This window comes from Bufo gargarizans, chromosome 3 (assembly GCF_014858855.1).
Source record: "Bufo gargarizans isolate SCDJY-AF-19 chromosome 3, ASM1485885v1, whole genome shotgun sequence".
NCBI classification, from domain to species: domain Eukaryota; kingdom Metazoa; phylum Chordata; class Amphibia; order Anura; family Bufonidae; genus Bufo; species Bufo gargarizans.
In genome coordinates this window covers 399,684,266-399,699,616 of record NC_058082.1, presented here as the reverse complement: position 1 = coordinate 399,699,616, position 15,351 = coordinate 399,684,266, and the positions used below count along the sequence as shown (strand labels likewise).

The 15,351-nt window shown below is 38.9% G+C and overlaps 1 protein-coding gene across 1 annotated transcript; it reads right to left on the bottom strand.

Moving 5' to 3' along the window:
- Positions 1-8,331: 8,331 nt before the first annotated feature.
- LOC122932317 (gastricsin-like) lies at positions 8,332-13,314 on the bottom strand. Its single transcript, XM_044286665.1, has 9 exons — positions 13,259-13,314; positions 11,981-12,116; positions 11,754-11,871; positions 10,646-10,764; positions 9,443-9,642; positions 9,220-9,342; positions 8,939-9,086; positions 8,577-8,675; positions 8,332-8,484 (listed from the first exon to the last, which is right to left on the bottom strand). Exons 1-9 carry the CDS (start codon positions 13,312-13,314, stop codon positions 8,332-8,334), a joined length of 1,152 nt encoding a protein of 383 aa, XP_044142600.1.
- Positions 13,315-15,351: the final 2,037 nt, after the last annotated feature.

Genomic DNA, 15,351 nt, shown 5'->3' with positions numbered 1-15,351 from the left:
CCTTAAACAGGAGCAAATTAAATGAACAAACGATTCCTGAATCAGGTGGCAATTTGGCAAAATTGCTCCAGCGCAGAGAAATTCAGCTGAGCGGCTCAGGTGTAAGTAATGGGCAAATCTACCTGAATCTGGGCCTCTGTGTTTACAGACTAAAGGAACTGCGATGGGTACACGTTTTGCGCCCAGTTTCGCTAATCTTTTTATGGGGTCTTTCGAGGACACTTTTATCTACAAATCTAAATATTGGGCACGAAACATAATGTTTTACCGTCGTTATATTGACGATTTGATCCTGATCTGGGAGGGGGACCTTTTAACAATAAATAATGTTATTGAACACCTAAATTCCACCGATTGGAGTCTTACTTTTTCAGGCACAAGTGACACAGTCCACAGCTGAATATCTTGACCTAGAATTAAGAATAAACAATGGAACAGTCAACACACGAACATTTAAAAAAAAAAGTTGACTGTAACAGTTACTTGGACTATTCAAGCGAACATTTTAAGAAATGGAAGAAAAACATTCCGTACAGCTAATTCAAGCGGATTCGGCGTAACTGCTCCAGATACGAAGACTTTGTTACACAAAGTAGTGTCATTTGGTCTAGATTCCTACAAAAGGGCTATCCAACAGATATTATAGATACAGCCTTCAATAAAGCCAAAGCATTGACACAATCAGAATGTCTGGCAGGAACCAAAAAACTAAATTACACCAAATACCATATTACCAACTTTTTAACCACCTATAATAGTAACCACACAGATATCCGGAAAGTCCTGTCCAGACACTGGTATATTCTAAGAAAGGATCCCTTCCTAAACACAGAAATAACAAAACAACCTTATCTAGTGTTCAGAAGAGCAAAAACACTAAAAAATATGCTAGCCTCAAGTAAATTGAAGACTAGACGGGAAGAAGTAGCCAGGACCAGGACACCAGGGAGCTACAGATGAAATCAACCAAGATGTCTCTGCTGCAGATCTCTAAATATCACCACATCTTTTTTGGGCCGAAATGACAATTTTTTTTAAATTAAGGATGAATTGAATTGTGGATCGTCAAACATCATTTATCTTATTACATGCCCTTGTAATCACTGTTATGTGGGGCGTACTATACAAACCTTGCGCAATCGGCTCGATAAGCACAGATCTAATGTGAAGAAAAAATTCCTCCAACATAGCATCTCCAGACATGCTACTGTCCATCACCAAGGCTCTTTTCTGTGATTCATGGTTACTGCGATTGAGCGAGTTCGATCAAACAGATATAACATTATCCAGACTCTGAGGAAACGCGAGATGTTCTGGATATATAAATTTAATTGCATCAATCCATATGGCCTGAATGAAGCTTTTGAAATCAATTTATGAAATCCCCTATTCCCCCCCCCCCCCCCCCCCCCGTTACTACCCAATAATGAATTCCTCCCTTGACTACGTCACCACGTGGACACTCAAGTTCCATTTACTTCCCCCTCATCCATCTAACCTTAGACACTCACCTAAGGATTTATTAATTCTCCATCTAGCCACTTCATACATATTGTACCTCTCTCCGCCTCTCTGTTATCAAACGTACCATGTAACTATAGTGACGTTGTAACCCCATTCAACAGACTGTTTTTATCCTTTATATCCTGTTTCCCTTGCCATCACCCCCTTTTTTAGTGCCTCTATTGACATAGATCCAGCCGCATGCAATGAACCAATGTACCTCATCAAACTAAATATATATATAGGACACAGCACCAATTGGATCACTATATCATAGTGTAATTTTGAACCATATTATATTAATAATCACTTATCAAAACCTACACATCCCCCTTTCATTTAGTTATTTCCTATACTATATACAATCTGTCATCTAAGTATTTTACTCATTTTATCTGCGCCCAAAGCATTTTCTCAAATTAGTCCAATACAAGCATCATTGGTATTGTACTACACTTTATTTTAGGACAAGGCTACTACGATTAAGTTTCACTAATCCAGTTCTCTCATCCCCCGTACGATACGAACGCTCTGCCTTCCAGTCAGCCGTTCTCACACTCCCCCTCTCTGACTTAGCAGCAGTGTTTGGTTGCTGGGAGACGGAGTGTGACGCCTCAGCCTCCAGACCTCGTGACCGGCCGCTGGATCATGTGACCGCCCATCTCTCCTTGCGCTCGCTGCCTCCCTCTGACGGCGGTCACATGGTACAGGTCATGTGATCGCATCACATGACATTGCAAGGTCCTGCGCCCACAGAAGTTTCCTGTATGACCTTACTTACGTTTTATCCAAAATCAGAGATCGATTTATCCTATGAATAGGGACTCCAAGAAGACATATTAAAAGCAAATTTACCAGTTAACAAACATTTTAACCCTTTTGTTTGCAGAGGTCTGAGAGCTCATTTAGTACCGCGCACTGACCCACCCCTTTCCCGCCCCTTTGATTTTGGCAGTTTTTTACATTGTATTTAAATGTATGTAATTTTATCTTTGTGTATACAAGTCAATTGTACCTGAAGAAGGGGTAAAACCCTGAAACGCGCTGTACCGCTTGCCTAAATAAATAAGAATCATCATCTTTCCAACCACTGGGTGGTTTTTGCGCCGTGGGATATTCTTTCTTTTTATTGAACTACTGGCTTTCTGAGGGATTCCAGTCATCCCTGAACAGAAGTATCCATCCCGGGCAGCATACCATCCGTTGTGAGAGGCTTTTTGCCAACCTGATACACGTCTACATTAGAGTTGTGCCTAAACTAGCACAACTCCACCAGGTGAGCCTCCAATTTGGAGATACCAATTTATATCTATTTTAAACGTTATTACCCTATTGTGCGCCATTCTTTTTGTTCTGCAGCAGAACGAAGCCTGCTTTAATAATAAAATGGCACGGCGCAGACGCAGTGACCGTGGCGTGGATTCAAACAAAGGGGAGAGAGCCAGCGTTTTTTTAACCATCTCCCCGTTCGAAAAATCTATTTAAAAAAGGACCCTAGATTGGGGATGTCACGTAACAGGGATTAAACTGATGAGAATAGTACTACAGAAAATACCACTCATATCGGGTGTGACAGTAAATTGCACGGCGCAGACGCAGTGACCGTGGCGTGGATTCAAACAAAGGGGAGGGAGACAGCGTTTTTTTAACCATCTCCCCATTCGAAAAATCAATTCAATTCACCTTTCCGGGACCCTTGGTGTACATGGCTGGGTGGAGGAAGAAACCTTCAATGACATCAACGGGACATGGCTAACTTGGTATCCAACCTTATGCAAATGGAAAGTTTGCTGTTGGGCAAATGGACTGTTTGCGGTTGTTTGCGGTGCATTAAAAGGGGAGTTTGGTCTGTCAATGTCTGTGAAGCGGGCGTAACCCTTACACTACCTGATCGATACAACATCATACCTGATCGTATAAACACACTGGATGTTTTAAACCACGTTGTTCAAAAAAAAAAATTTGGATTGTTAGGTGATTTATGCCCTTTATGGATTAAAATACAACTCTGCGTCAACTATGTAATTTTCTATGGGAGTTTTGCCATGGATCCCCCTCCGGCATGCCACAGTCCTGGTGTTAGTCCCCTTGAAACAACTTTTCCATCACTATTGTGGCCAGAAAGAGTCCCTGTGTGTTTTAAAATTCACCTGCCTATAGAAGTCAGTGGCGGTTCGCCCGGTTCGCAAGTTCGCGAACATTTGTAGAAATTTGCGTTCGCCGTTCGCGAACGGAAAATTTTATGTTCGTGACATCTCTAGTCCCTGGTAGCTATTATATGCTAGCCTATTAATTAATCGTTATTGTAATGACTAACGATTTAAAGGTACAGAAAAAAAATAAAATATAATATATATATATATATACACTATGAAAAATAATAAAACAAAAGTTCAGAGACAGATCATAAGTGACCAACCTATCTCCTACTTATGGTCATAAATACTCAATATTCGTTGTCAGATGGCACAAAATCCCATATTCTCGTTCGACAAGGTGTTTGACATCACTCAAAATTGGTGATATCAATATCCCTTTAAATCAGAAACACTATTGGTTGGTGACACCATCAATACGTTTTTGTTCAATAGCTGCTTGGAGGATTAAAATAAGTTCAGCTGAGTACATATCTGTAGGGTCCATTCTGAGACGCTCATAATTTTGTTCCTCTTGTAACAGGGAGAGGCACATTTCTTTATATTGATGGCGTGTGAGAATAGTGATGTTGCCCCCCTTGTCCTTTTTGTCAGTAGTTTTGGGTTGGATTTTCTCTAGGTCCCTAATCACTGATTTTAAAAATAGGTCAATGTTGGCCTAATTTAGGGACTCAGGGGTATTTTGGTACTGTTGTTCCTAAGTGATGTCAAATGACCTTGTCCCTTTGGGTGGTCCTACTCAGTTAACAATTGTACCAGGGTATCTACTCCTTGCAAATCATTTATTTCCAGTCCTAGTTCCTGCCATCTTTTCTGGTCTGAAGATGCAAAAATTTTCTGCATCTAAATTTTCTTGTAAAGAGGTGAAGATCCTTAACACATTCAAAAAGATTAAAACGGGTTGTGGGTACATATAGTACAAGATATCTACTTCTGTCTTCGACAGCGGAATTCCTGCAAGATTCCTTACCGTCAATTTATCATTTGTATATTCTATGACTTTTTTGGTACCTGCAATCTCTCCCTTAGTCCATAGGTGTTCGTTGGCATCTGGCCTAAAAAAGAGTCTGGACTGGTAGAGGCAGAGGAATGTGTGGATGTACCAGACGAGGTAGAGGATCCATCTATTTCCTCTGGTTGTGTTTGTTCCTTTGCTATGTTGGCCATAGTTAGTGTGGACTGGGAATTTGTTGGGGCCCATTGTTCGTATTGGTGACCTCTTGAAAATTCACTATCTCTTGAGCCAAATCTTGAGGATCTCTGTCTACCTATATACCACCCTCTACCTCTCCAGTTGCTCCTACGGGTCTTTTGTGTATGTAGAAAATGTTTCTGATCTTTGAGTACAGCTCATGCAAAATGTGAGCAAAACTGAAAGTGTCACGTTTATATTTTTGTTCAGTATAAATATATTGAAGAGAATAGGGCCCAAAACTGACCCCTGAGGTACCCCACTATTGACAGTGACCCATTCTGAGTGTGTACCATTGATAACAGTGCTTAGCACTATTCTATTCCTGTTCTAATCAACATTATTGCAATATCCACTCAACGAAGTAAAGAGAAATAAGAGTCTGCAATTAACCCCTTATATTAACCCCTTAGTGACCACCCATATGGATTTTTATGGTGGTCACTAAGGGTCCTTAGGCCTCCTGCACACAAACGTAGGTGTCCCGTTGCTGTATTGCGGACCGGGCACTGTTCAGTGTGCATTCCGCAATCACGGATACAGACCAATTCACTTGTATGGGTCCTCAAATCCGGAGATGCGGAACGGTGCGGAACCTAAGGACGGAACACTACAGAAGCACTGCAAAGTGCTTCTGTGGAGTTCCCTTCCGTATTTACGTCCCTGAAAAATATAGAATTTGCTCTATCTTTTTGCGGAAAAGACGGAGGCCGACCCATTCAAGTTGAGGTTGCCCGTGCATTGGGGACAGCAAGGAGTGCCAATCTGGACTGTTTCACGCATTACATGCCGTGGGCAATGGCGCCCACCGCAACTAAAGCGGTGACAGAGGGAGCCTACTCCCTCTGTCTTCCATTAGCACCCCGCAAATGCGATCATGGGGTGCCGATGTATGTAAAGGCTGGCTGGGGTCTGCATAGGCCCCAAGCTAGCATTCAGAATTTTCTGGCCTCTCTGGCACAGCCTGCTGGTCAAAGTCAGTATAGCACTGATATTAAAATGCAATGGACTATAGGTATAGTGCATTGTATTTTAAAATAATTTGTTATAGTACCCTTGTGGGACTATTAATTGGTAAAAAAAAAAAAAATTAAAACACATTTATTAAATAAAAAAAATTCCAGCAAAAAAAAAATGCTTTTTCCATTGAAAACACACTGTTCAATAAAAAAAGAAAAAATGCGCCAAAAAATCTCCCCCGTATATTTGGTATCGCTGCATCCGTAACAACCCACACTACATAAATATCATGCAATTTATTCCCTACAGTGAACGGCGTAAAAAATAAAAAAATAAATGACAGAATTGCTAATTTATTCTTAGTTGCCCAAAAAAACTTAATAACAAGTAATCAAAAAGCCTAATTTACTCCAAAATTATACCAATTAAAACTACAAGTCGTCCTGCAAAAATCCTTACACAACTCCATCAAGTTAATCATAAATCTATGTATACCCAAAATGGCGCCATTAAAACTACAACTTGTCCTACAAAAAACAAGCCCTCATATATCTATATAGATGGAAAAATAAAAAAGTTATAGCTCCTGGAAGAAAAGGAAGAAAAATCCTTGTTCCATAAGGCCCAAAACAGGCTGGTCACTAAGGGGTTAAAAAGTATGTTGGAGTTACCAGCCTCATAAACCACAAATTAACAGCACCTCAAATAAGAGTATACCTAAATGCCTTACGTAGATCAAGTGGCAGACAAATCTCAACATCAACTGTTCAGAGGTGGCTGTGAGAATCAGGTTTTTATGGTCAAACTGCTGCAAAGAAGCACCTACTGAGGAACAAAAAGAAGAAATTTTCTTGGACCAAAATAAGCAAGGAATGACCATTAGACAAGTAGAAATCTGTGCTTTGGTCTGACAATTTGGTTCCAGCCATTGCGAGATGCAGCAAAGCTAAGTGTTGGTTGTGTTGCTCCCTTTGTGAATCTTGGAGAAGCTATGATGGTGTGGGGGGCTTTGCAGGTGACACTGTTGTTAATTTATTCAAAACTGAAGGCACATTTAACAAACATGGCTACCACATCTGGTTTATGCTTAGTGGGACCATCATTTGCTTTTACCAGGACTATAACTTCAAACACACCATAAGACTATTTACGAATATTTGTCCAAGAAGCAGAGTGATGGAGTGCTGGCTTGGATGACGTGGCCTCCACAATCACCCATCCTTAACCCAGTTGAGATGGTTTGGGATAAGTTGGAGCACACAGTGAAGGAAAAGCAGACAAGTGCTTTGTACCTAAGGGAACTCCATCAAGACTGCTAGAAAACCATTCCAGGAGACTACCTCATGAAGCTGATTGAGATAATGCCAACAGTATGCAAAACAAAAGGGTCTATGTTGAAAGATTTAAATTATAAAAAATTCTGGCATGTTTAGCACTTTACTAAATAATTCCATATGTTTTCCTTCAGCATTTTAATGTCTTCAATATGAATCTACAATGAAGAAAAGGAAAAAGAAAAGCAATACAAGGAAAACTTTGTGTCCAAATTTTTTTCTGGTACTGTATACTCTGTTATTAAGGTGATAATGTCTTCCTAAACTTTGACTTTTATTATTCTGGAATTGAAGTCTGTTAGAGCAACATTTCATTTTCCAATTCCGGTGCCTGGTCTGAGGAGCTCATGTAAGTATTTAGTGTCTACAACATGATTATTTAAATATATATAAGGATAAAGGGAAAAAAACAATTACAGGTATACTTCTCAGTGGGGTCTATGAACAGTTGTATTATTCAGTTTTATTATTGCACCCTACTAATGACACTGCTTCTATGACATTTTTATCATAGTTTAAAGTTGCCTTTCACAACATAGCACCTGAATAGTAACATTGCTTTTCTCCCCCTTTTAAAGTAAATCATAATACTGTGCTCATAATATCTAATTTAATAGCAATATTTCTAATATTGCACTGTGAGCATAACTTTGAAATAGCTGCTTCCAAGTTGAACCGTAAAATAACCTCAAGGTTTAAAAGGGTTTTCTGAGACTTTATAACTGATAACCTATGCTCAGGATAGGTTATCAGTATCTGATCGTGGGGGTCTGACACCCAAGACCCCCGTCGGTCAGCTGTTTGAGAAGGCAGCCTAGGCCAGTGACAACTTGTTCAGCTATCACATGACCTAGTTTAACCCCATAGAAATAAATGCGGCTGAGAGTGATACCAAGCATAGCTGCTATACAATGTACAGCACTGCTTGCATAACCAAGGAGAAGGCCTTCTCAAACAGCTGAACAGCAGGGGTCCCAGGTTTTGGACCCCAACCAATCATATACTGATGACCTATCCTAAGAAATAGCGATATGAAAATCATTTGAAACACACTAGATGAGTTGATGTATGTATTTTTATTAATGGCACTTCAAACAATTTAAACATGTAGCAATACTGCATAATGGTTTTTACAGGTGTTTTATTAGGTGAATCATGCACATTGATAAGATGTAAGGAAGAATGCTTATGCAGCAGCAGCAAAACCAACTTGATTGTTGCCCAGATCATATACAGAGTAGTACTGCCTAAGGAAGACATCACCAAGAATCCATCGTGGCTGCCCATCCTGAGAAGGCAGGGACATCGACATAATACCAATGGTGCAGTATCCATTGTTCTAAGTAGATAAAATATAACAAGACATAATATTAATATTACTTGTTTTTTAGCACATTACACAAAAAATTATCTTTTACGAAAGAAGACTACCTGAAGAACGTAAGCAGATGGTGGAAGTGGAAAAGAAGTTCCACTAATGGTGAAGCTAATTGTGGGGAGATTCTGTATGGAACTGCAGCTCACGGCATACTGCAAGAGAAAATACAATTATTATAACAATTTAGGGTGACCCACTTCAACTGAAATTTCCACCCATGTAATAAATATTATCTCCATGAGAAGAAAATGTGGATGTGAGCACATTTGCACATTTGTGACTTTAGTAAAGTAACTTTAGGCAATTATTGCTTACTTTAAGTATCCCAAGTCTTGGCTTTTAGGCAAGACCTGGGAAAATTCAATCGAGTACCTTGTGTTGAAAATATTTGGTATAGAAAGCCATTTTATCTTACATCTCCATTCTGATCTTGCTGTGCACCAATGTCTTGCATGAGGGCGGAGACAATATCTTCAGGAGCAGTCAGCAGGGAAGTTCCAGTGTCTACGATACCCTGGCATCCTTGGCTACACCATCCAGTAGCTTGTCCATTGATGGAGAACCTAAAGGACAAAAATTCAGCCATTATATTTGTAACAATATAAAGTAAGATAAAAATGGTTTACTACAATGTGTATGTAATATTGGAAGGTGTAAAGAACATTTTTATATCAATACTAAAGCTTGAGTACCTACTCTTGGATTCCAATTTGCCAGTAAGTTTCAGAGGTGACAGGAGTCCAGTAGATTTGTCCTGAGTAGTAGTTTTGATCAACTCCCCCAAAAACTACTTCTCCACCACTCTGGGTGTTTTCCTGTCTGCAAATAGAATGTAATGGAGTTAAATGTATGTAATTCTTACATGTTACATCACAATGTAACAAAGAAAAAACACAATTTGCAAAACATACAATCTTACCCACTAAGGTAAAAACCAAACACAGGCTGATTAATGAGATTCTGTTGGATCATTCCTTGCATTACAGTGGTGGCTCCTCCCTCGGCAATTGATGGATAAGCTAGACCCAGGATTCCATCAAACTGAGCGTACACAAAGTTGGTTCCAGGCTCAGTCACACTTAATCCAAACTCTTGCTGAGAAATAGCTATATTTTGGATCTATAAATAACCAAATAATTTAAAGTGAGAATATTTATCAACTGTTAGGAAAAAAAATGCGGTTTAAATATAACTTTGTTGAAAGTTAGAAAATTAGCTGTATGTTTGATATATTTTGACATTTTACAGTTCATAAAGAAAGAGTCTCCCCATACTTCAGAAGACCAAAATACATTTACCCACAGTCACAGGTTCCCAGCTGCCAGTCTGGCAGAAGGCAGTTGGGATATAAAGAGAAAGACTTGCAAGCTTGTATTGGCTAATGCAGGTCATATTTTGGTAATATCTCAGGAACGTCCTAGAGAGCTGACACCCAGTCTAAAACCTTTACGGACACCTGATGTACCTGTGTGCAAAATTTGGTGAAGATCGGTTCAGTCGTTTGGTCACGCATAAAGAACAGACAGACATCGGGACAGACAGACAGATGTTGGGACAGACAGTAACTCATTTTTATAACATGAGAGATATAGGCGGGATTACTAAGACTGTACAAAGATGCATCAAATATATTGACATGCCTCTTGTCTAATGCTGTTGTATCTTGGGCTGCCCATGTGCCACAAAGTAAATCTACACCAGCTATAGGCTGGCATATATTTCACCTATAATTTATGTCAGATTTCAGGCAGAAATTATAATACATATGTTGTCTACTTCTTTAAAAGTGCAATGAGTATTGTACAATACAATAAAATTAAATTTTATACACCGGAAACTTGGCCTACAACTTTGCTACATATACACCCCCCATTGTCTGAACTCTGAATTTTATGTGAATTGTTGAAAATTTCCAATTATTTATTATGCCACAGTAAAAATATAAATAGAAGTGTGACATACGGTGACAGTGTCATATCTCACTGCGTGTACGCCATTTGCTCAAAGATTTGCCACTTTTAAACACAATAAAACTGGCCTACAACCCCACTACCATTTTTCTGCAATTTCCAATTATAATTTTTTTTGCTACAGTAAAAATCTAAATGTAAGTGTGACATACGGTGACAGTGTCATATCCCAGGATTCCAGTCAAGCTTCCAGTTCCATACTGCAGAGAAAATTGCTGGTTGTTTGAGGAATAAGTGGAGGACTGGCTTGGGTTGAACAGAGGATGATTGTCTGTAAAAATAATAACAGGTAGACTATTGGTCCTGTTTCACATATGAACAATATTTAGGGATTGCTAAAGCATGCTTATCTGTCAAAACTGAGAAAATATTATTCACTTAATAAAGTATTATGTTCCACATCCACATGTAATGTATATATTAGCCAACTATATGTCTTTCTTCCTGCAAGCTTTAAGCTCTTTTAAATGATAAACTAATAATAATTTTGACATTTGTTTTCCGGATAAAAATTCAAGTGCATGAACTTATGTATTGTTAGAATTCTAGTTCCAGAGACTGGATTAATTTTAAAAAGTATTAATTATTAAAAATACATCTATTGTTGTAATTTCATTTTTTAAATGGGTTATCCAGGAATAGATATTTATGTTATGACTTATCATCAGGATAGGTCATCATTATCAGATCTGCGGGGGTGTGACACCCAGGCACCCGCTGTTCAGCTGTTAGGCCTTGAACATAGGTCATGTGGCAAAGTTGCAGCTCAGCCCTATTTCAAGTCAATGGGGCTAAACTGCAATGCCAAGCACTGTCACAATACAATGTATAGCGATGTCCTTGGAAAGCTGTCAGGAGCCTGCATCGCTCACCAGAGTGCAGCCTCTCCCTGAAACAGATGATTGACAAGGGTGCCGAGACAATTACACTGCCTATTTTTTCTGCAGATAATCGCTAACAAGTGTTTATATGGATGTTCATTAGCGATCATCTGGCAGTGTAATACTACCGCCGACTGCTTGATGAACAGGCAAATGCTCGATCATCAGGCAATTCAAATCTTTTAACATGTTAAAAAATGATTGTGTTAAAACGATCTTCACAAACCACTATACAGTATGGGGACGAGCAATGGCATAGCGATTGCTGTTTAATACAGCCTTTAGACCAGCACTGATTTGATAATGATGACCTATCCTGAAGATAAGTCATCATTATATTTTCCAGGATAACCCTGTAACTCAATTTACAGTTACTTACTGCATGCCTGGCTCTGACAATAGGTTGAGGCTACCCATAAGTTAGAGGATCCGGTGTCAAACAGAACCAGGAAGTTCTGAGGGGGTGTACCAATGCTGATTTCTCCATAGTATGACATCTATCCACAAAGAAAACAAACATATTGCCTAAGTGAGTCACTTGTTCTAATCTTGCCACCTATAAGACTAATTATGTTAAGTCATTAATGTTCAGTCCTAAGTACTCACGTCCATGTAGTTTGCCAAAGGCTCATAGGCAGTGGCAAACTGGTTGTAATACTTTGAAGCTGGATCAGCTCTTGGGGCTTCGATACCATGCTCGCTCATCACCTCTCTCATGGACTTGAACCTCTTCAGGGGGACTCTAAAATGAAAATGTAACAGTTATTATAGGAGAGTTCTTCAGATTCATATATATTACTATGTGATAAAGATTGATGTTCATTTTAGCACTTTGTAAAAGGTATTAGTTAACTACTGATCCATTGCCTTAAATATGAAAAATAAAAATGGGACAAACATATGTAAATTAATACATATTACCTAGTTGTTTTATATTTTTAGTTGTATGGCAATTAATTGAAAAAAAGTACGATTAAGGCCTCATGCACACGACCGTTGTTTCATTCCGTGTGCGTTGTTCTGTTTTTCGCGATTTTCTGCAGACCCATTGATTTTCAATGGGTCCGCTTGAAAACTCGGCTAATGCACCGTTTGTCATCCGCGTCCGTGATCTGCTGGTTCCAGTCCGTCAAAAAAATATAACCTGTCCTATTTTTTTCACGGAAAACGGTTCGCGGACCCATTCAAGTCAATGGGTCCTTGAAAAAAACGCAGAGGCACACAAGATTGTCATCCGCGTCCATGCGTCCATGTCCGATTTTTTTCCTATCATTTGCATGGCAAACTTGACTTTGACATTTTTTTACTTTCCTTCATGTCTGATGATCCTCCCAAAAAAAAGGAAGACACACGGAAACAAAAACGGATCACAAAACAACGGAACCCCATTTTGCGGAACGGAACACAACAACGGTCGTGTGCATGAGGCCTAAGGCTACATGCACACGACCGTATGTGTTTTGTGGTCCGCAAATTGCGGATCCGCAAAAAAAAACTGATGACGTTCCGTATGGCATCCGTTTTTTTTGACGATCCCTTGTAATAATGCCTATCCTTGTCCACAAACTAGAAAAAAATAAGACATGCACTATTTTTTTGCGGGGCAATGGAACGGGCATACTGATGCGGACAGCACATGGTGTGCTGTCAGCTTTTTTTGCGGACCCATTGAAATTATGGGTCTGCATCCTATCTGCAAAAAAAACGGAACGGACATGGAAACAAACAACGTTCGTGTGCATGTAGCCTAATCTATATGAAAATGAGCAATTAAGTGTGCCGAGGGCAGGCATGTCATTTTGTGCGCCCTTGTTCCTCCTACTTCCTATGTCAGCCCCTTCCTCTCCTTCTTGACAAAGCCAATATTAAACAACATGTACTTACTTAACAATCCCCTCTGAGAGGTGGAGGCAAATGAAAGCAAGAATTAGACACTTCATGTTGGAGGGTAACCTTCCACTTGTGTTGTTTGCACAACTACCAGTACTTTATATACTCCGAGAAATGCTATCTTATTAAAAAAAAGTTTTATCAAAAAGTCAACTTCATTACGTTTCCTTTATCAAACATTTTAAGCCCTTAAAACTATCTCCATGAAAGTTAGATTACAATTGTTTTCAGGTTTGCATATTATGTTTGACTTTAACTTTATTGCACGGGTCATTATAATTAAAAGTATAAAAAATATGTGCCAAGGGTTGAGAGAATATTCCACATATTAGGAATGACTATGTAGGAACCAGGCACTGACCATCAAGAAGGAGAGGAAGGGGCTGTCAGAGGAAGGTGGATGCTCAAGGGTGCACAGACTTGTGCTCACCCTCAGTGCACTTAATTGCTAATTTGCATATGGATTAAAAATACTTTTTCTCCAGAGTGAAGCAACAGATAGCTAAGTGTAACATATCAGATTAATTGTCAGGTAGAGAGAAAAGGTATTGAAACAATATGAGCAATTAGTGATGCAATGTGTTTCATAATTATCCTATCAACTTGGAGCAATCTATTTTTTGCCATACAATTCATAGTAAAGGATCAATCTAAAGAGAAACGAGAGAAAAGCACTAAGATACACAGTATATGGCTATACTTTCTCAGTTATCAGTTTCTCATTTGTGTGTACATTTACAAAAACTAAGAAAGCTTACACATTCCAGTAAAACTACATAGGTATCAGGAAATTATAAGTTAATATTAAATATAAATAAAACTTACAATATTAAACAACATGTACTTACTTAACAATCCCCTCTGAGAGGTGGAGGCAAATGAAAGCAAGAATTAGACACTTCATGTTGGAGGGTAACCTTCCACTTGTGTTGTTTGCACAACTACTAGTACTTTATATACTCCGAGAAATGCTATCTTATTAAAAAAAAGTGTTATCAAAATGTCAACTTCATTACGTTTCCTTTATCAAACATTTTAAGCCCTTAAAACTATCTCCATGAAAGTTAGATTACAATTGTTTTCAGGTTTGCATATTATGTTTGACTTTAACTTTATTGCACAGGTCATTATAATTAAAAGTATAAAAAATATGTGCCAAGGGTTGAGAGAATAATCTTGAACAAATATTCCTTTGTAACTAAAGATAAGCGAACAAGGTAGTTACGAACTTTGCAGTTTTTCGACTGGCAGACGAACCCGAACCTTTTCAGGTTTGATTCGGATGAATCCAGTAAAATGGTGTGTAGAGCCATGCACATTTTGAAGAGAAAAAAAAGACTATGGAGGAAGATGGGTGCTTACATGACCCTGAGAAGAAGTGGGGGAGGGCTTACCCTATTTGGCTCACAGGCAGGGCGGTGCCCTAGCAGAACAAGCAGAACGTCATTCTGTGTTGGGCTATGAATGAGGGTCGATGTGTCTTACAGTGTCTGCCAGAAAAATGATCTTATGGAGTCAGGGAGAATGAAAAAAACAATCAAGGACAGTCAGAAATTAAAATCACACTTGTATTCTACTGCCAGAGACAGTGATGGGAAAGACAATAATTACAAAGAAAAAAAATTGTATGTTTACAATATGGATAGGCAGGGAAAGCTGTCAGCCAGGGAGTGAGAAGTGGAGAGTTGGGCTGTCTTTGCCTCCTAGCACAACTGTAGCTGCTGCAAACCTCAGCAACAGCTACCTACAAGGACAGTACTTTAATATTTTCCCATTTTAACAGAAATCGCACAAAACTGTACAAGACATGTTCTATCATCTATGTAGCATATTAACTCTCAGTGAAAACACTTGAAATACTAGTCCAAACTCTATGTCAAATAGTACATTTTTTTAAGTCTTTAAAACAGTATAAAATACATAGGGTATCGGACAAAAACATCAGTGAGTGATAACGTAATATTAAGAATAAATTTGTTTATTTCTATCTCCACACAGTTCCAAACTTCTCTTTTTGGGGAGGTTGTTAAAATTATTAAAACCAGCTGTAACGGGGTTCCGAAGGCGCACTTGGTCTCCCATCAGCC